The sequence below is a fragment of the Felis catus genome, chromosome B2 (assembly GCF_018350175.1).
Source record: "Felis catus isolate Fca126 chromosome B2, F.catus_Fca126_mat1.0, whole genome shotgun sequence".
Lineage (NCBI taxonomy): Eukaryota > Metazoa > Chordata > Mammalia > Carnivora > Felidae > Felis > Felis catus.
In genome coordinates, this window is record NC_058372.1 from 87,080,748 (window position 1) to 87,102,604 (window position 21,857).

The 21,857-nt window shown below is 36.1% G+C and overlaps 2 protein-coding genes across 18 annotated transcripts in view; one reads left to right on the forward strand and one right to left on the reverse strand.

The window, feature by feature from the left end:
* The window catches only part of KLHL32 (kelch like family member 32), a 244,345-nt gene extending 225,700 nt beyond the window's left edge, over positions 1-18,645 (forward strand). For all 16 annotated transcript variants that reach the window (XM_019830986.3, XM_045057867.1, XM_045057865.1 and 13 more), the window contains one exon: positions 14,712-18,645. In XM_019830986.3, coding sequence (XP_019686545.1) covers positions 14,712-14,873 — 162 coding nt within the window. In that variant the 3' untranslated portion in view covers positions 14,874-18,645. The remainder of the gene's footprint in view (positions 1-14,711) is intronic.
* The window catches only part of MMS22L (MMS22 like, DNA repair protein), a 131,059-nt gene continuing 126,849 nt past the window's right edge, over positions 17,648-21,857 (reverse strand). For both annotated transcript variants that reach the window (XM_023254186.2, XM_045057863.1), the window contains exon 25: positions 17,648-21,855. In XM_023254186.2, coding sequence (XP_023109954.2) covers positions 21,774-21,855 — 82 coding nt within the window. In that variant the 3' untranslated portion in view covers positions 17,648-21,773. The remainder of the gene's footprint in view (positions 21,856-21,857) is intronic.

Genomic DNA, 21,857 nt, shown 5'->3' on the forward strand with positions numbered 1-21,857 from the left:
TGTTGCTTGTTCACCAGAACCTGGCACTTCATGGGATGTCTCTTATGTGTATTGTATGTGCCCTATTGTTGTGGTTGAGCTACATTTACCTTTAGTCCAGTCACTTTCAATGGCTCTCTGCCTGATGTGGACAGGATTTCATTTCTGTTTTGCTTGTGGGCCACTCTGAGACTGCCCTGAGCTTGAGGTGGATCAGGCCAGGCATTTATCAGAGTGCATTAGCAGTGAACTGGAGGGTGCTCTCCTTAATGTAGTTTCCTAAGAAGATTTTGTTGGTGGTTGGGACTCATAGTCAGACCATATGTCTGACCCCAGCCCCAGTCTGCTGGGGCTATAGTCAGTTGAATTTGTGTGCTTTTCTTCCTCTCTCCTGGGGTAGGAGTCACTTTGGGGTCATTTTGACCCCTATCAGGGTTGCTTGCACAGTCACGTTGTGGTGACGCTTTGAATGGACTTTTGGGAGGGTGTGCTGGAGGGAGCAGGTCCACGCGAGAATGCAGGAGTCAACAAGACTTGCACTGTACTGCTGTGGGAGGTAGTCTATATATTGCTGCTTTGGAAAACTCCTGCCAAGGCCAGAATGTAGGGGCTGGTCTGCAGGAGAATGTAGTGGTGGGAAGAGCTCTTAACAAGCTAGATGGAGACTCTAAATGCGCTGATTCCTGCAGGTGTCCATTTTTCTAGGCTGGAGGGCAGGGGAGGTAAATGGTGCCTGCCAGCCCTGTTGTACCTGGAGAAATCTCCCAAAGATCCCTGTCCCTCCAGCACCTGCTCTGATATTAGTAAACAAATCTCTATCCTGTGTACCCCAAGTATCTTTCAAACTGCTGCTTCTATACAGTATCTCACTGGGGCTGTTATGCTGTCTCATTAAGAGTGGAGACTCAGTTTACTTTTGCCATCCCACTCTCTTAGATATGACCCTGCTAGTTTTCAAAGTTCTAGGTGTTAAGCCACATTAATTTTAAGAACTCAAGAACTGAAGCCCCTCCGAATTTCAAAGCCAAATGTTATGGGGATTTGACTTTCCAGTGTTATGTCCTCTATGCCTGGTGTGCCTGGTGTGGGGTCTGCTAGCCTTCCCTCTTGTGCCCACAGCATTGCTTCCACCCACGTACAGTCCACATGTTAGTTGGGCTCCCAACCATGTCTCCACCCTTCCTTCTCCCACATGCCATTTTCTCTACATTTATCTGTGGAGAATCTTCAGGTCACTTTCTGGGTTATTTACCCAGAGGTTTGGAGGTTTGTCTGTGGGACAAAGTGCATCTAGGATCCTCGTACTCCACTATCTTCCCCAGAAACCCTAATATATTTGCTTTCTTAAAAAGCCAGCATTATGGTTAGTTCTGTGTCCCAGTAGTCATTTTGATATACAAAATCAATCATTTTGAGTGGGTTTATTCCCATGGCTGGCACAGTGGTCCTATACAGAACAGATAAATTTAATAAAGGCCTTTAAGAGCCTTTACTATTTATGGGTAATAAGTGTCCATGTAAGTATTCAGATTGTCACTTAAAGAGATGTTTGGAATGGAAGTCTTCATGGATTATATACTCATCATATATCATGTTTCATTTTACTTATTGACAACTGGTTAGAGGTTGTATTATCATTCATTCTGAACTGGGGTTGCATAGTCTCAAATACTTGCTTACTTTATGCATGACTAAGGAACTATTTTGGTTAAATAACAGTAATATATTGATGGTTGGAGAGGCTGCTTACACATTCATACACAAGTTGCTTCTTTACTACTTGCTGGAAGAATATCCAACAGAGAATTAGATGAGAGAGTGGAATAGTGTTTATGAGATGATGATTAGACAGTAGAAATTTCTAAGTACAAATCAGCAGGTTGAAAAATACAGGAAAATGAGGTGAAAATAGTACATATGATAAAAATATCAAAGTTTAAATTTTGCATTAGTTACACACACACACACATATATATACATATATATACATATATATATGTGTATATATATATATATATAATCCTATATATATATATATATATATATATATATATATATATATATATAATCCTTGGATTCTAAGGGCATGGCTGACTGAGATTAATGAAGGTCATACTTAAATAGCTCAGAGATTAGTCCTTTGACATCCAGAAAGACTAAGTCATTTATTGCCCTTGAAAATACCAGAAAATAACCTGTCTTTTTAGGCTGGCCCTTCTGAACTCTAATCAAAGCTTCTTTGTCACTTGTGGGATTCAGCTACATAGGTATGAAGCATGTCAGATACTGAGAAAGTATTCCATTTTATTTTATTTTACTACTTGACTTAGCATAGACTATTCGATCCATTACAAGAGCAACCCAAAAAAGAGAAAAACTGAGATGGTCTTAAATTAATGCTTGTTTAAAGATTGAGATTTGGACTTGTTAGTAATACTAACTCATGGAAGATACTAAGGATAGATGCATAAGGAAAGTGTTCTTGTTTATTTAGTGGGTGTCTAAGAATCATCTGGCACAGAGGTTGATTCTAACCTAATGTGCTGTGGATGATGAGCAGCATATAAGAGAGCAGCTGCGTAAGTGTGCAAGTGATTAGTCAGTATTTCCAGATCACCTCCACTGCTCTTCATTTACAATTACTTCCTTTTGGCTGGAGGATATGCTGCCAAACTGGCACCTCCTTCTCCCAGACGCCTTCTTTCTGCCAGTTTACAGGGGAGTGTTTTGGAGAAGTACTGCCAAAACTTCTTTTCCCTTCTCAGAGATTAAATAAATTACATCTGTTTAACATATGCAGTCTCCGTTGGCCCAGGGAACCAGACAAAACTCTCTGGATGATGACCTCAACTGATATTTTGTCTTCTAAAAATGTATTTAGTTGTGGAGGGAATATTGCAAATGGCACAAAATCTTTGTTCTCTCTTTGGTTACAAGTATGAGCTCATGATTGGCTCTTCCACTTACTGCGTGACCTTGACCAAGTCATTGAACTTTCTCTGTATCTCTGTTTTCTTCTCTATACATTGAAGACAATACTTAACCTTATATAATTAAGGTAAATAGTGAAAGATCTCTGCTTTCTGTATTTAATGAAATACTAATCAGAATCCCACTGGGATTTTCCTTTTTCTTGCAGGGTGGGGCAATAATACTTGTCAAGTTGACCTTGAAGTTTCTCTAGGAAAGTCAAAGGTGTAAAAATAAGTTTTTGAACATTAAATGAGACTTGCCCTATTCAGTCAAAAGAACTGTAAATGTAGTATTGCAGGAAGATGCACAAATCAGCTAAATAGAACAACAAAAGTTTATATGTAGCATATAGAATATTTTAAATTAGTAGAGATATTTTGTTCAACAGATGGGATGAAATAGCTAAATGTCCATTTGGGGAAAAAAATAGCTAAAAGTTTGATCTTTCTTTTATTTTAGGCCTTAGTGATTTCCTCCTATATGAACTTGGATCCCCAAATCTCAAGGGCTTCTTTCATTTTAGAATGCATTATAGCAGTTAAAGGTTTAAAAATTATCCACTCACATAATAGATGAAGGCAGGAGTGGACAAGATATTGAAGAAGAGTACCAAGAGGTCTGTGGTTGGGATATTAAGGCACGTGTACACTTATGATGCAGGTGCAGAAAAGGGGACCAAAGGTGGATAGCAATAGGACAATGTCAATTGCGAACATTTTCTTTTGAAAATCAAGGAATCTAAAGGATGAAAGGTTTTAAATGAGGTTAGTGGAAGGTCAAACGAAGAGAGATTAAGAAGATTGAGGGCTAGAAAGAGACTGATGGATTTGACAAGTAGGATATGACCAGCTTTCTTCAAGAAAGAATTTTTCCAGTACACATATGGTTCCTGACCTAAAATGGTTTGATTTACAATTTTTCAACTTTACAGTGGTGCAACAGCAATACCCATTGAGTAGAAACCATACTTTGAATTTTTGATTTTGATTTTTTTTCTAGGCCAGTGATATACAGTATGATATGATCATGATGCAGGACAGTGGCAGAATGGCTCTCTCTGCCACTGTCCGGTAATTACGAGGGTAAACAACCAATATACTTAACATCATTCTGTACACATAGCCATTGTTTTCCACTTCCAGTATAGTATTCAGTAAATTACATATGATACTTAACACTGTATTATAAAATAGGCTTTGTGTTTTATAATTTTCCCCAATCTTAGGCTAATGTGAGTGTTTTGAGCACAGTTAAGTTAGGCTAGGTTAAGCTATATTTGGTAGGTGAGGTGTAGTAAATGCATTTTTTACTTACGATATTTTCAATTTATGATGGGTTTTTGGGAACATAACCCCATTGTAAAGTGAAGAAGACTTGTATTAAAACTAAGCCAGATTCAGTGAGGTGACAGCAGGTTCAAAATAACAGAGACTCTTCCATATAATGACAGAGATGGAACTCCAGCTTAAAGGGAAATAACTGGGGAAATATATCCAGACTCAACTGATTTTTGAATCTGCTACTAAGTTATAATATTCTAGGTGCTAGACACTAAGCTAGATGTCACCAGTTTTCAGAACAAAGCTGCAAGGTCAATAGTTTTTTTCATTTTACAGATGAGTATTTGTGAACCAACATATGACAACATTTACTAACTAGTTTTGGCAAGTTATTTAAGTAGTATGAGTTAAATTTTTTTAATTCAAATTCACATGCTGTATTAGTTTCAGTTTTAATGCATATTGATTTTGTACCTAACCCCATGATGGCTGTATTTACCATTTGTCACCATATAATGTTACTACAATATTTACTGACTCTATGCCCTATGCTATATTTTTCATCTCCATGACTTACTTTGTAACTAGAAATCTGTACCTCTTAAGCCCTTTTGTCATTTTCACCTGTTCCCCTAACCCACCTCTGTTCTGGAAAACTGTTCTGGCAGTTTGTTCTCTGTACTTAAGAGTCTGTTTTTCTTGTTTGTTCATGTGTTTTTGCTGTTGTAGTAGTTTGTTTTAGATTCCACATATAATGAAATCATATGGTATTTGTGTTTCTGTCAGACTTAGTTAGCAAAATACTCTATTGGTCCATCAATGTCTCAAATGGCAAGATCTCATTCGTTATTATGTCTGAGTACTATTCCATTGTTGTGTGTATAAAGGCATCTTCTTTACCAATTCCTATATCAGTGGACACCTATATGCTTCCATATTTTGGCTATTGTAAACTATGTTGCAATAAATATAGGAGTGCATATATCTTTTCAATTGTTTTCACATTCTTTGGGTCAATACCCAGTAGTAGAATTATTATATCACATGTATTTCTATTTTTAATTTTTTGAGGAACCTCCATAATGTTCTCCACAGTGGCTGCACCAATTTTCAGTTCCACCATCAGTGAAGTCTTACTTCTTTTGCACATGCTCGCCAAAACTTATTAGATTTTTTTAAATAGGTTTTTTTTAATGCCTATTTATTTTTTAGAGAGAGACTGAGTGTGAGCAAGGGAGGGGCAGAGAGAGAGTGAGTGAGGCACAGAATCTGAAGCAGGCTCCAGGCTCTGAGCTGTCAACACATAGCCGATGCGGGGCTCAAACTTGTGAACCGCGAGATCATGACCTGAGTGGAATTCAGATGCCTAACCAACTAAGCCACCCAGGCACCCCACTTAGATTTTTAATGCTAGCCATTTTGACTGGTGTGAAGTGATATCTCATTGTGGCTTTGATTTGCATTTCCCTGATGATTAATGATATTAAGGAGTATGTGTGTTGCAGTCTCTCTGTGTTCTTCAGAAAAATGTCTCTTCATGTCCTCTGCCCAATTTTAAATCTGATTGTTCTTTTGGTATTGAGTTATATAAGTTCTTTATATATTTTGGATATCAACCCCTTATCAGACCTATCATTTGCAAATATCTTTTCCCATTCAGGAGGTTGCCTTTTCATTTTGTTGATAATTTCCTTCACTGTAAAAAGCTTTTTATTTTGATGTCATTCTAATAGTTTACTTTTGCCTTTGTTTCCCTTGCTTGAGGAGACCTAGTCATAAATACATGGCTGAGACTGATGTCCAAGAGATTATTCCTATGTTTTTTTTAAAGGATTTTAATGGTCTCAAGCTTCACATTTAGGTCTTTAATGAATTTCAAGTTTATTTTTGTGTGTGGTATAAGAAAGTAGTCCAGTTTCATTCTTTTGCATGTAGCTGTTTTCCCAACACCATTTATTGTATAGATTGTCTTTTCCACATTGTTTGCCTTGCCTCCTTTGTTGGAGATTAATTGATCGTATAAGCATGGGTTTATTTCTAAGCTTTCTATTCTATTCCATTGATCTATGTGTCTATATGCTGCCAGTACCATATTGTTGTAATTACTATATGTTTGTAGTATAACTGATATATGGGATTGTGGTACCCCGAGTTTCATTTTCCTTTCTCAAGATTGTTTTGGCCATTTGAGGCCTTTTGTGATTCCATACAAATTTTAGGAATGTCTGTTCTAGTTTTGTGAAAAATGCAACTGATATTCTGATAAGGATTGCATTGAATATCTAGGTTACTTTGGGTAGTATGGACATTTTAACAATATTCTTTCAGTCTGTGAATATGGTAGATCTATCCATTTGTCTTATCTTCAGTTTCTTCCATTAATATTTTATAGATGAGTACAGAGTATAGGTCTTTCACCTTCTTAAATTTATTCTTAGGTATCTTATCCTCTTTGGTGCAGTTATAAATGGGATTTTCTTCCTTTTTTATTGAAGTATTGCTGACATACAGTTAACATGGTGATTCAACAAACTTACACATTATGCTATGGTCACCATGGGTGTAGCTATCATCTGTCACTATACAATGCTATTATAATACCATTGACTATATTCTCTATGATGTACATTTTACCCCTGTGATTTATTTATTCCATAACCTAAAGCCTGTATCTCCCACTCCTCTTCACCCATTTTGCTCCTGTCCCACCCCCACCCCTCTGACAACCAACCATTTTTTCTCTGTATTTATGGGTCTGTTACTGTTTTTTGTTCCTTTTTGAGATTCCACATATAAGTGAAATCATATGATATTTGTGTTTCTCTAACTTATTTCACTTAGCATAATATCCTCTTGGTCCATCCATGTTTCCCCAGATCAGAAGATCTTTTTAGGCTAAGTAATGTTCCATTGTATATACATACCACTTTTTCATTCATTCATCTATTGATGGGCACTGTGTTGCTTCCATATCTTGGCTATTGTAAATAATGCTTCAATAAACATAGAGGTGTAAGTATCTTTCTGCATTGGTGTTTTTGTATTCTCTGGATAAATACCCAGTATTGGAATTACTGGATCTTATGGTATTTCTGTTTTTAAGTTTTTGAGGAACCTCTATACTGTGTTCCCACAGTGGCTGCATGAATTTACATTTCCATCAATAGTGCACAAGAGTCCCCTTTTCTCCACATCCTCACCAGCACTTGAAGTTCTAATCTTTTTGATAATAGCCATTCTGAGTAGTGTGAAGTAATAGCTCATTGTGGTTTTGATTTGCATCTGATGATTAGTGGTGTTGAGCTTCTTTTCATGTGCTTGCCATCTGTATGTCTTCTTAGGAAGAATGTCTGTTCAGGTCCTCTGACCATCATTTTAATCAGATCGTTTCTCTTGGTATTGAGTTGTATAAGTTCTTTACATATTTTGGATGTTAACTCCTTATTATATATTGTTTGCAGATATCTTCTTTGATTCCGTAGGTTGCCATTTTTTGCTTTGTTGATGGTATACTTTGCTGTGCAAAAGGCTTTTTTTTTTCCTTAGTCCCAATAGTTCATTTTTGGTTTTGTTTCCGTTGCCTCAGGACAATGTTGCAAAGGTCACAGCCAGAGAGATTACTGCCTGTTTTCTTCTAGGAGTTTTACAGTTTCATGTCTCCCATGAAGGTCTTTAATGCATTTTGTGTTTGTTTTTGTGTATGCTGTAAGAAAGAGTCCTATTTCATTCTTTTGCAGGGAGTTGTCCAGTTTTCCCAACACACTTATTGAAGAGACCGTCTTCTCCCAACTCTATATTTTGCATCTTGTGTTGTAGTAGATTAACTGACCATATACGTGTGGGTGTATATCTGGGCTCTGTTTCTGTTCCATTCATCTCTGTGTCTGTTTTTGTGCCAGTAGCATACTGTTTTGATTACTACAGCTTTATAGTATATCTTAAAATCTTGCTTTGTGATACCATCAGCTTTGTTCTTCAATCTCAAATTTCCTTGGCTATTTGGGGTCTTTGTGGTTTCTTAAAAATTTTAGGATTATTTGTTCTTGTTCTGGCAAAAATGCTATTGGTATTTTGATAGGAAATGCATTGAATCTGTAGACTGCTATAGATTCTCCCAGTACATGAACACAGTATATTTTCCCACTTGTTTATGTTGTCCTTATTCTCTTTCATCAATGTTGTACAGTTTTCAGCATACAGATCTTTTCAAATCCTTGGTTAAGTTTACTACTAGATGTTTTATTCCTTTTGGTATAATTATAACTCAAACTATTTTCTTAATTTCTCTTTCTGCCACTTCATTATTAGTGTATAGATATGCAACTCATTTTTGAGTATTAATTTTGTATCCTGCAACTTTAGTGAATTCATTTACTACTCCTAACAGTGTTAGGTGGAGTCTTTAGGGTTTTCTATGGTATAGCATTATATTATCGGCAAATAGTGATAGGTTAACTTCTTCCTTACCAATTTGGATGCCTTTATTTCTTTCTCCTGTCTGATTGCTATGGCTAGGACTTCCAGCACTATGCTGAATAAAAGTGGCAAGAGTGAACATTTTTGTTTTATTCCTGATCATAGCAGAAAAACCGTTCATCCTCATGGACTAAAATGTTAGCTGTGGGTTTTCATATTGTCCTTTGGTATATTGAGATATGTTCCCTCTAATCCCACTATATTGAGAATTTTAAAAATCAGAAATAGATGAATTTTGTCAAATGCTTTTTCTGCATCTATTGAGATGATCATAATAGTTACCATTTTTTAATGTGGTATCAGGTTGATTGATTTGTAAATATTGAACCATACTCGCATCCTTTCAATAAATCCCACTTAATTTTTGTGATTCTTTTAATATATTGTTGAATGCAGTTTGCTAATCTTTTGTTGATGATTTTTGCATCTATGTTCAGGGTTATTGGCCTGTAGGTTTCTTTATAGTATCTTTGATTTTGGTAATAGTGCAATGCTGGTCTTATAGACTATATTTGGAAGCTTTCCTTCCACGTTTATTTTTTTGAAATAGTTTGAGAATAAGTATTAACTGTTCTTAAAATGTGTGGTGGAATTCACCTGTGAATCCATCTGGTCTTGGACTTTTGTTTTTTTAGTTTTTTCATTACTGATTCAATTTTCATAAATGGTCTGTTCAGATTTTCTGTTTCTTTGTGATTTGGTTTTGGAAGATTCTGTGTTTCTAGGAATTATCCATTTCTTCTAGGCTGTCTAGTTTTTGTATAATTTTCATAGTATTCTCTTATAATTCTTTTTATTTCTGTGGTGTCCGTTTTCTTACTACTTTTATTTCTTTTATTTAAAGTTTAAGAGAGCCTCAGCAGGGGAGAGGGGATGAGAGAGAGGAGCAGAGGATCTGAAGCAGGCTCTGTGCTGACAGCAGAGAGCGTGACACTGGCTCAAACTCACGAACCATGAGATCATGACCTGAACCAAAGTTGGATGCTCAACCAACTGAGCCACCCAGGCACCTCTACTTCTCTTTCATTTCTTATTCTATTTATTTGTGTCTCCTTTCCTTTTTTCTTGATAGGTCTAATTTTCTGTCAATTTTGTTTATCTTTTCAAGAACTAGCTCTTGGTTTTGTTGATCTTTTCTATTTTTTTCTTTGTCTCCATTTCATTTATCCATGCTCTGATCTTTATTATTTCTTTCCTTGTACCCTTGTACTAACCTTGGACTTTGCTCTTCTTTTTCTAGTTCCTTTAGATGTAAGTTTAGATTGAGATGTTTCTTATTTTTTATTAAAATTTTTAAAACCTGTTTATTCATTTTTTGAGAGACAGAGTGTGAGTGGGGGAGGGGCAGAGAGAGAGAGAGAGGGAGACACAGAATCTGAAGCTGGTTCCAGGCTCTGAGCTGTCAGCACAGAGCCCGATGCAGGGTTTGAACTCATGAACCTCAGATCATGACCTGAGCCAAAGTCAGACACTTAACCGAGCCACCCAGGTATTCCAGAATTTTTATTTCTTGAGGTAGTCCTATATCACTATACATTTCCCTCTTTGGGACACAGTGAAAATGGTTCTAGATTTTTGACTTGTGTTTTCATTTACATTAGTCTCCAAGTATTTTTAACATTTTCTCAGTGTGTACTTCATGGACCCATTGCTTATGTGGTAGAATTTTATTTAACCTCCATGTTTGTGTTTTCTATTTTTGTTTTTTTGTTACTGATTTCTAGTGTCATACTATTGTGATCAGAAAAGATGCATGATACGATTTCAATCTTAAATTTATTGAGTCTTGTATTATGGTTTAACCTATGATCTATTCTGAAGAATGTCCCATGTGCACTTGAAAAGAATCTGTAATCTTTTGTTTTTGGATGGAATGTTCCATATATATCTTATACCAGCTGGACCTAATGTGTCATTTTAAAGATACTGTTGAGGGGCACCTGGGTGGCTCAGTCATTTCAGCATCCCAACTTCAGCTCAGGTCATAATCTCATGGTTCATGAGTTTGCTGTCAGTGCAGAGCCTGCTTTGGATCCTGTCCCCCACTCTCTCTCTGCCCCTCCCCAGCTCACTCGCTCTCTCTCAAAATAACTTAAAAAAAAGACTGTTGATTCCTTCTAGTGTCTATTTCATTCAGTTATTGTATTCTCAACTTTTTTTTTAATGTTTATTTTGAGAGACAGTGTGAGCAAGGGAGGGGCAGAGAGAGAGAGACACACAGAATCCAAAGCAGGCTCCAGGCTCTGAGCCATCAGCACAGAGCCTGATGCAGGGCTTGAACCCATAAGCTGTGAGATCATGACCTGAGCTGAGGTCGGACCCTTAACCGACTGAGCCACCCAGGTGCCCCTGATTGGTTCTTTTTAATATTTTTTCTGTTGACATTTTCACTGTCACTTGCACTCTTCAGTCTGGTGAGCTTCTTTATAACCATTACTTTGAGCTCTTTGTTAGGTAGATTGGTTATTTCCATTTTATCTAGTTCATTTTCTGAGGACTTGTCATGTTCTTTTATTTGGAGCATATTCATTTATCTCCTTACATTGCCTTTGTGTTTGTTCTTATGAATTAGAACAGTTACTTCTAAAATTGATGGAAGAGTCTTGTGTATGATCATCCCCTGTGTTGACTGTGTTTAGTGACTGGGTGGTTAGAGTTGTGGCGGGCATGAGCTTGGTGGTCCTGAGGCACTCCATGCTGGGGCTTCCCTGATGAGATGACTGTAGCTGAAATGGGCATGGGTCAGGGTATTCCTATCTCTCAATGCAGAGGGTGCCCCAGCAAGACAGCTGAAACTAAGGTTGGTGCTAGCCAGGTTATTCTGGGGCTCTCCACTCTATGGGCACCCTGGAAGATAGCTTAAGCCAAAGCAGATGCAAGCTGGGGTGTACTGGTGTTCTCTAACATGGAGGGCACCATGGCAGATTAGATGAAGGTGAAGAGGGCTGCAGGCTGGAGTGTCTTGGGCATCCTGTGCAGGGGCTACCCTGGTGGGGTAGCTGGAGCCAAGGTGTAGTGTGGTCCAGGGCATCCTGGGGCACTCCATACAGTGGTGCCTTGACAGGAGAGCTGTAGTTGAACTGGGTACAGGCTGGAGTCTCCTCAAATGCTGTTCATAGAGTGCTGTGATAGGGCAACTAGACCCATGGCTAGTGTGGGCTAGCCATGTGCACAAAAACTCATGGTGTTTGGTGCAGGGTATGCCCTGGTGAGGTGGCTATAGCTAACAGGGTGCAGACTTGGGGTTCTTGAGATGCTCTGTTCAGGTATAGTCCTGGATCTCTCTTGAGTTGGGGGTGTCATACATAGCAAGACATTAGGAGCTAAAATAATGTGTGCCTGGAGTGTGCCATAGTGCTTTGTGCCTGTGTCACCTTGGTAAGTAAGGTGGCTGTAGCTGTAGTGAGCCCTGAGAAGGGGTGTCTTGGTGTGTGGTGTGCTGGAGGCTGACGTAATTGGATGGCTCAGTCTGGTGTGGGGTAGAGGCCAGGGGTTCAGAGTCAATAGGCTGGCTAGAGTGCCTGGACACTATTCCTGTCCATGCTGTCATGATGGAGAGGGAACATAAAACAGCTGTGTTCACCAGCATCTCCAATCCAGAGTTCTAGCTGCTGTCCTGTTGCTTGGTGGTGGTAGGGCTGGGTCCTTTATATTCTAGTTGCTTTTAATTTGTAGCTTTCTTTCTGTGCCCCAGGGTGGGTGCATTACAGTCCCTTAGTACTGTCCCTCTCCACTGCTCTTCAGTGTTGGGACTGTGGGTTCTCTTTAGTAACAAGATTCCATCTTACAGTTATGTGATCTATCTTTTGTGCAGAGGCTGTTCAGTCAGCTCTCACTTCTTCAGAAGGAATTGCTCCACAATAGGTTTATTATTTGGTGTGTCTGTGGAGGAGGTGAGTTCATACTCTTCCTAAGTGGTCATCTTGGACTACTCTCCAATGGAACTGTTCTCTTAATTTCTCTTTCTGCTACTTCATTATTAGTGTATAGAAATATAATACAAAATTACAATACAGAAATGTATCCTGCAACTTTACTGAATTCATTCATCTGTTCTTTGGTGGAGTGTTTCGGGTTTTACATACACACACACACACACGCACATGTCATTGACCAATAGTGGTTAAGTTTATCTTCTTACCAATTTGGATACTTTCCTCCTCCTTGATTGCTGCAGCTAGGATGTCCAGTATTATTTTGAATTAAAATGGCAAGAGTGGACCTTCTTGTCTTGTTCCTGGTCTTTAGAGGGAAACCTTTCAGTATGATGTTGGCTGTGGGTTTTTCATATATGGTTGGTGTTATGGTATGTTCTCTCTAAACCCACTTTGTTGAGTTTTTATCATGAATGGATGTTGCATTTTGTCAAATGCTTTTTCTGTATCTACTGACGTGACCATATGGTTTTTAGTTATTACTCTTATCAATATATCACATTAACCTATTTGTGAATATTGAAACGCTTTTTATTCCTGGAATAAATCTCACTTGATCGAGGTAATTTATGTATTTTTTAATGTATTTAGTTTGCAAATATTTGTTCAGCATTTTTTGCATGTATGTTCATCAGATATACTGGCCTGTAAGGTGGTTTTGTTTTGTTTTGGTCTTTTTGATAGTGTCTGGTTTTGGTATCAGGGTAAAGCTGGCCTTGTAGAATATATTTGGAAATTTTCCTTCCTCTTCTATTTTTTGGAATCCAGTAAAACCTTGATTTGCAAGCATAATTCATTCCAGAAGCATGCTTGTAATCCAAAGTGCTTGTATATCAAAGTGAATTTTAAGTACCATTGGCTCAGTTGTGATCATGTAACATTCAGTATCCCATACTACACGTATTACAAGACATCACTTGTTTATCAAGTTAAAATTTATTAGAAATGTCTGCTAGTCTTGCAGAACAAGTTACTCGCAATCCAAGGTTTCACTGTAGTTTGAGAACAGGTATCAACACTTTAAATCTTTGTTGAATTTACCTATGAAGCCATATGGATCCTGGACTTTTGTTGGTAGCTGTTTGATTACTAGTAATGAAATTGAATGGGTAATCAGGCCATATTTTCTATTTCTTTCTGATTTAGCTTTAGAAGATTGTGTGTTTCTAGGAATTTATCCACTTCTAAGTTGTCCCAATTTGTTGGCACATTTTTCAGAGTCGTTTCTTGCAACCCTTTGTATTTCTGTGGTGTCAAGTTATTTTTCTTCCTTCATTTCTGATTTGGGTCTTCATGTGTCTAGATAAAGGTTTCTCTTCATTAATCAATTCTTATTCATTTTTCTTTTTTTAAGTTTATTTCCACTCTAATCTTTATTCTATCCTTCCTTTTACTACCTTTGTTCTTTTTCTAGATCCTTTAGGTATAAGGTTAGGTTGAGATTTTTGTTTGAGGCTGTTATAAACTTCCCTGTTAGAACTGCTTTGCTGTGTCCTGAAGATTTTGTACCATAATGTTTTCACCTACATTTTTCTCCACGAATTTTTTGATTTCTTTGATTTTCCTTGAGTCTATGTGTTTGCATTTTTTTCCAGTTCTTATAAATTATTTCTAGGTACTCTTGTGGTATGAAGAGATGCTTTGTATGATTTTAGTCTTCTTAAATTTATTGAGATTTGTGGCCTAACGTGATCTATCCTAGAGAATATTCCATGTTCACTTGAAACGAATGTGTATTCCACTGTTTTTGGATGGAATATTCTGTGTATATCTGTCAGGTCCATCTGGTATAATGTGTTGTTCAAAGCCACAAGATTTTTCTTAGAGGAAGACAAAGATACCTACCTAAAAACTGTTTACATTATGTAGACACATAAAAATATATAAATGTATATAAGAACACTTACCTGGACCTTAATACAAATTTCTGGTTCCATACTGTGAGGAAAAAAACTAATGCCTAAGGTCATGGCGGCATCACTGAGTTCAACTGCAGGCCTCCTTTAATGTGTATACGGCATTATTTTGAGCAATCATCTTTGACGAACAGGCTTCTCTTCTTTTGTAGGTGGTGGATGTAAGTAGAGAAGGCAAAGAAGAAGTATTTTATGGGCCTACACTCCCTTTTGCTTCTAATGGAATAGCGGCATGCTTCCTTCCAGCTCCATATTTCACATGCCCTAACCTTCAGACTCTTCAAGTGCCTCATCACAGGATTGGGACCATCTGAAAACCAATGCTTTGTTAATAACTATCATTAACAGAAGGGAAAGAAAAGCTTCACTTCTGAATACTGGGCATGAAAAGACTCCGTGCTCAGTGCTTCCTTGTTTTGTTTTATATGTCTTATTTTCAGATAAACATTAGCAAAAAATGAACAGTTTTCTAAAATACATTACTGAAACCTCCTGTCACCCTTCTCTCTGTGTGTCAATATGCAATATGTCTGACTTTTACTGTGGTGTAGCTCAGTGACAACTTAATGGTCAATTACTGTTCCATGGGTCTTTAGAGCCTTTGTTGTAGACTTTCTCTAATCAGCACTGTCTAGGAAAACAGGAAAATGTTAGTAAGGCAATTTATTTCACAAGTACTGCCATCGATGATCTTCAAAAAAAAAAAAAATCTTCCGTATTTAATCCCCTTACTACTTAAAACTGGGTTTGTAATTTTTCTTTTAAAAATTTAACATTATGCAGCCCCACTAGTATAGACTCAGTATTATGACATTATAAAATTTTAAATGCCATGTTTTATTCACAGTAACACGAATGATAGAAGTACACTGGAACAGCAGTTGGAACGCCCAGATTGTTCACCTTGGTTACTGTGACCTTGGGCTAGGTGCTTAACTTTCAGTGCTAGTTTTCCCATTCTTTAAGGAGGATAATTATTGATTTCCGTATCAATTCAGAAGAATGTTGTGAGGATTAGGCAAATGCTCTGAAGTACTTCATTTAAGAAAAAAAAAAGTTACTCAAATTACAAGGTATTTTACTGTCTTTAGAATTCTGTAACTGAACGGGGAGATTATTTTTGAAATTACTTAAAAAATTACTAAATAGAACTTGGAACACATGCTGTGGGGGAAATGATTCTGAAAAGCATGTGAAGAGATGCTAATTAGGAAAAGGGGAGTCTACCAAAGCCAAAGATTCCTAAGTCTATACAAATTCTTGCTTCACATCATAATTCAAACACTTGTTTAAACTCATTTAGTGAAAAATGACATTTCAAAGCTCAACAAAAAAAAATTAGCTGTACTAATTTGGGCACCATAAAGTGCTCTGACATAACTGTGAACCTAGACTTAGTAGTTCTAATAAAAGTTTTTGCACTTTGTTAAAGGTTATGTCAATCTTGAGCACTTGTGGGACTTTTCCTCCACCACCAATACATATTTTATTACTACCACTTTTAATAATGCATAAGAATTCTTATTTAGGCTAGGTTTTTGGATTTGCTTTGTCTATAACAATATATATATATATGTGTATATGTACACATATATATATGTAATAAAAATCACATTGGAACATAAATTCAAGAAGTGTAACATGAGTTTTTCCCTTTTCCTAATTTTGTTAGGATCTAAGTCACTTTACTAAAAGGAAGACTTTATTTGGACTTTTTTCCTTTGGCATAGTTTAATTGTTTAGCAATCCTTACCTTACAGGAAGTTGTCATTTTATTCATGTAACCACTTTTGGTATTCAGAAATAAAAACAAACTTTTTAAAATCCTAAATACAAAATTCACTAACTTTTCACACTGTTATACCTAAAAATTTTAATTTTTAAATAATAATCTGGTTATTCAGATTAAAGAGCAGAGAAGGAAAGACTAGGCATAAGGGGAAAAAGTAAAATAAAAACCTCCCAGAGATTTAGACAAAAAACCTTCAGAGTAATTTTACAGTTCTGAAAAGTGAAAATTGATACTGATATGATATTTAGAAGAATTACAGAGTCTCTTTAGAAGAGTTTATAAATCATGTAAACTAAATATTTTAAATGCTTACCAAGTCAGGAAAATGACTCTGGCATTTCAGATATCTTTTCAAAAAGAACCTAAGCAAGAAGTGTTTCGGATTTATTAAAATTTCTACTTGATACATGAATTGACCTCCAGCTGTTTTACCTTATAAAACCATTACATCTGTAATCCCGCATCCTATATCCAATGAATGAAAGGAAAATGGTCTAAAAATAAGCTTGCCTGACTAATAATGAAAAGGTACCCTGAAATTACTCTTGATATTTTCTGTATAGATTTCTAACTATTCATTTAAAACAAATCAGTATATCAGCAAACACTTTCTTGGGAAACTTTAATGTATTATCCACTAATATTACAGAATCGAACTCAGAATTAGAAAATATTCTTTACAGTATAGCCAAAGATAGCCTCTAAAGTACAACATTCCTAGGAAAAATAAAACGCAGAATGCTTATGATTAGATCATTTTCCTCAAAGATTCCAGAAAACTGTGCTCATAAAACCAAATTCCACTGAAACTATTCAAATATATATTTTCTATTTAAGTGAACTATAGTAATTCATCTTTCATTTTTACTCTTTAAAATTATAGACCATATTGTATTTGTAGTTAAATTATTAGGTTAATTTGAATTTCCATAAGAAAAGCATGAAAATTCCAACCACTTAAACACCATTTTCAGATTTTACTATCTAAAAGAAAACACAGTACTGCATAGGTATTAGCACAGTGTTCCTTTGTGTAGGAAGAAAAGCCAGCAAAGACATTAATCTGTAAAACAATGTAAAGTGCAATGAAGTTCCTTAGATTCTTAATAACAAAATACCAATTTGATTATGATTAGGATGTTTTTCTCGTTAGGTTACGATTAAGATATTTTTCTTCCTTTTTCTTCATGTTTTCTTCAAAGTTTAACCCCATGTATACTGTATACCTTTCAACTGTTGAAATGACTAAAAAACTTTGTTTTGCCACAGAATATTAAAACAGGAACAACACAGAAATTATTCTTCCAAGTAATATGGTTCATTTTTATTTTGGTTTTCAAATAATCTTTCATAAAAAGGAAGTGTAATAATCATGGATGAAGTATAAACTAAATATATACATTTAAAAAATTATATGCACAATTAACTTATCAATATACAATAAGGCCCAGCATTTTCTGAAAACACAATTCACAAATGCAATAAATGCTATAAACTGGATAACTACTAGCACACCAAAAACTTTAATAAGCAGAAGTTATTCAATTCCAATCATGTAGTACTTATTTTGGTAATCTTAGCAATATAGATTATCACTGAATCAAAGTACAAATCTTATATCTTATTAAATATGTGAAAAAATATGCTACTTTGCTAGCTTCCCAAACCAACTGTCTTAAGCAAACAAAACATGGTATTTATATTGGCATGCTATGTACTTGACTGACAAGGCAGTATTTTTAACCCTAGGAGGAGAAGGCAGGAGAAGAGCTTTTGGAAAAATGTAAGGTTTACATAAAATCTATAGGATTGAGGGAAGACAGGTTTCCTAGAGGCTTTTCCCAACTGCAGAAACTTGTCAAATTTTTATAGAACAGATAATTTTAACAAAGGGATGTAAAAATAAAAGCTGTCAAAGATTCTGTTAAAGTACACGTAATTCTTTAAGAACAAAATAGTTTTAAAAATTTGTGATGAAGCATGAAAGAAAATAATAATGGGTAAAGAACACACACACAGGCTACAGGTAAGTTTTGTTTTTGTTTTTGTTTTTAATATAGATGCCCAGGTAGAAAAAGTCAAATAGGCTTAAGAAAAAATATGCTAGGAATAGGTAAAGATATAAAAGTTTTAAACTATGAAACTCTTCTAATGCAAATGAAGTCAATACTAAAAGATTTCTGTACAGAGATCATACTCCATGTTTTTTACTCCCCCATGAAAACCTAATTAAATGTTCAATTAAAATTTAAATCATAACCAAATCTGAATGTCTAATAAAGTCCTTTCTACCACTCTGTTGTCCTTCAATCATCTCTTTTATATTCCATCTGATATTTTACAGAAATTATTTGACTGGAATACTTATATTTTAACTGTCTTCCTACTTAAGTGTCTTAAGGCTAGGTTTCTATAGAAAGGGTAGTATTCTCTCCTGGCAAGCTGAATGAAGCTCAGAGTGCAGAATGAACATGGCATTCAGATGTCTAAGGCAGTCTAGTCTCCTGTGTGAGTTAAGTTTGCATAGAAAAGGTAGAGTCGGATGGCAGAAAAGTCTCCTGAAGAGTCTGAATGTCAGCTTATTGACACTGGCAACTAACTGGAGGTCCTTGAGCAGAAAAGTAACAGGAAGAAAGGATTATTTTAGCAACACTAATGCCAGAACTGTGTGAGGATGAATTACAGGGAAGGAGATCAGAGATAAGGAGGTAAGAAGATCAATAGAGCACAGTAGAAAAGACAGTTGGGGTGTACAGGATGGAAAAAAGAAAAAAATACCAAGAGCCTGTACTGGTGATCACCTGAAAGTGGGGGACATGTAAGAATCCAAGATGCTTCTGAAGGTTCAAGGCTAAATAACTTGTGAAAACAGTGTATTCCCTGGGTAGAAAAGGCAGCAGCTAGTTGAAAATAAGTGACAAGTGCAGCTTGACATGTTGCCTTGAGATTTCAGGAGGATCCAACTAGAGGGGTTTAGAGAGAAATTTAGCACTAGAAATAGACTTCAGAGATGAAATCATGAGCTAGTGTTTGCAGTTCACTACTAGAAGAATGTTGAGACGGAGCAAGTGAAGAGCCACATCTCATCACTGGGGACCGGAAAGGAGAACATGAGGGTGCTTTCAAAGTATAGTATGTAGGGAGGAGAAGTATCACCAAGGAAGGGTTGAGAAGATGAAGGAAAACACAGATGTCAGGCCAAAGGACATGAGAAATGAGAATGTACTCTCAGACTGCACCAAAAGAGAACGGCTTACAATAGAGAGATAGAAGCAGCAGCCCCACAGAGTACAGGTTCTTTAGGGGTAAATACATATTAAGGAAGCAGGAATAAGGTACTTACTCTAAGTCTGGGAATAGAAAAAAGGTAAGATTATCCTATTAAGTGAAGGGTCTGTGAAGATTTTCAAGAAAATGAACTGAGTCATACATTTTTTTTTCTTCAATTAAAAACACACTTCAACACATGTATTTACACATATGTGTTGTCACAGATTGTTTTTTTTTTTTGTTATGGATTTTTAAAGTATAAACTATTTATTCTTAGCATCTATAGACATATGCCCTAATGCATGATTCAGCAGTGGCTTTTCTCATCTCTTAAAAGTTTCATATTCTAAGGAACATGATTCTCAAAGCTATCTTATTAATCCTATTTTGGAAATAAAAATATATATACACATAAATAACTTCTTTAAAAGCATCACCTTAAACAGATTACGCTTCATTTGCTGAAACCTGCAAAGCAATACATTAAGTTTAGTAAGTCACTACGATAATGAAAAACTCATTGCTTTAAAGTCTACTAAGTAACCTTAACGAGGCTTTTATTCATTCCATTTGTTGAAGTACTAATAGCTGATCTGGCAGGGGGATAGACTATTTGTATGTTGTGAAAACAGATACTCCTTTAGACTTCACACATTACAGTAAGGACAGCATTAATAAGTATAGTTCGCTGACTGCAAATACACTTCATCTTTAGAGATACTTCTTGAGTTAGAAAAGGAGGAATAGAAGAACCATGATAAAGACTAGAGTCCCAAGAAGGAAACAGTAAGTTATTGCAAAGTTAGCAAACATGATGTGTAAGAAAAAATTTGAAGAAAAAAAACAGGGGGGGGTTCCAAGGGGGGAGCGCTCATTCATCTAGGACCTATTAGAGAAAAAGGGACAAAATTGAGAGGTGTTCATTACCTTTGGGCATGAATGATTAGTAATCATGTCTGCACACCTCAAATAGAGTGTATGTCACCAATACATTCACATACATTATCCCCTGATTCTTACTAGGACACCGTGAAAAAGAAAAAGGATTAGTATTCTTTTTTTCTCTATGAAGAGACTGAGGCTCAGCAAGGTTAAGTGACTTGCTCAAGTTTACAAAGCAGAGCTGGCTTTGAGACCTAGGTGGGTTCCCAACACTAGGACTGGAGTTCTTTCACCAAGTAAAGCTCACCACAAAAAGGAGACAAGGATAAGAGCCCAACTGGTAAAATAAAAATCTGGATGAAATAAAGAGTTGAGACAAAATAGCTGCTAAAGGAAACTAAACTGGTTCCTTGTAAACATAATGTAAGATGCTAAATTATAAATGGCTCTAATTGATGAGGAGATAAATGGGCTGAGTTCTCAGAAATCTTCTGTTAATAATGTAACCTGAAGATTTTTTTAGATGTTATTTTCTCTTTTCTTAAAGGGTCTTATTTATCCTCCTTCTGATAGAGGTCTTTTAATAAATTCCCCAAAAGAAGGACGACTATAGAGAAAAAAAGTCTGGCAACTGTTGGGACCTAAGCATAAACACTGTTGGCTTAAGTTTTAAAACATTTTATATACTATCTGTATATTCATTTAGCCAGACTCAGCCTCATTCCTCACAGAGTTAAGTGTGCTGGGCATTTATTAACCTGCCTTAGACACAGTATAACAAAAGATGACAAACATACAATCCCACCTCCTGAACCCCCCTTTCCCCAAAACCAGCACAGAACAGCCAGGTAATGTTAAAAAACACAAAACAAAACAAAAAAACACCCACATCACATTAAAACATGTAAGAAACAAAACAAATCACTCACAAGACAGAAAGTCACATTACAGTGAAAAGTTCCTGGATTGACTGGTGCAAATCTACTTAACAGACATACACACGTAACACTCACAGTTAGAAAAGGTTCCTTTAACTTTGTTTAACTAAAAACTCTTCAAAAGAGAATGCAATTCTGCCAAGTTCCAAAGGTCCTATAATATATTTAATTAACCTTTATTTTCTTATTTATGTACCTTATACTTACAGGTATGTAAGAAAAAAATCCTAGAAAGAATTTTTAACAGAACATCACACAATTAAAAGTATGAATCAGAATGGTGCAAAGTGGCTTCAGATAGTTATAACAGAGAAGGCAAATCACAAAATATGTTAGGTATTATCACTCTCCAGTCTCTGCATTTCATCTTGTCCCACTTGTCCTAGGTGAGATAAAAGTTTGCTATAGGCTTCCCT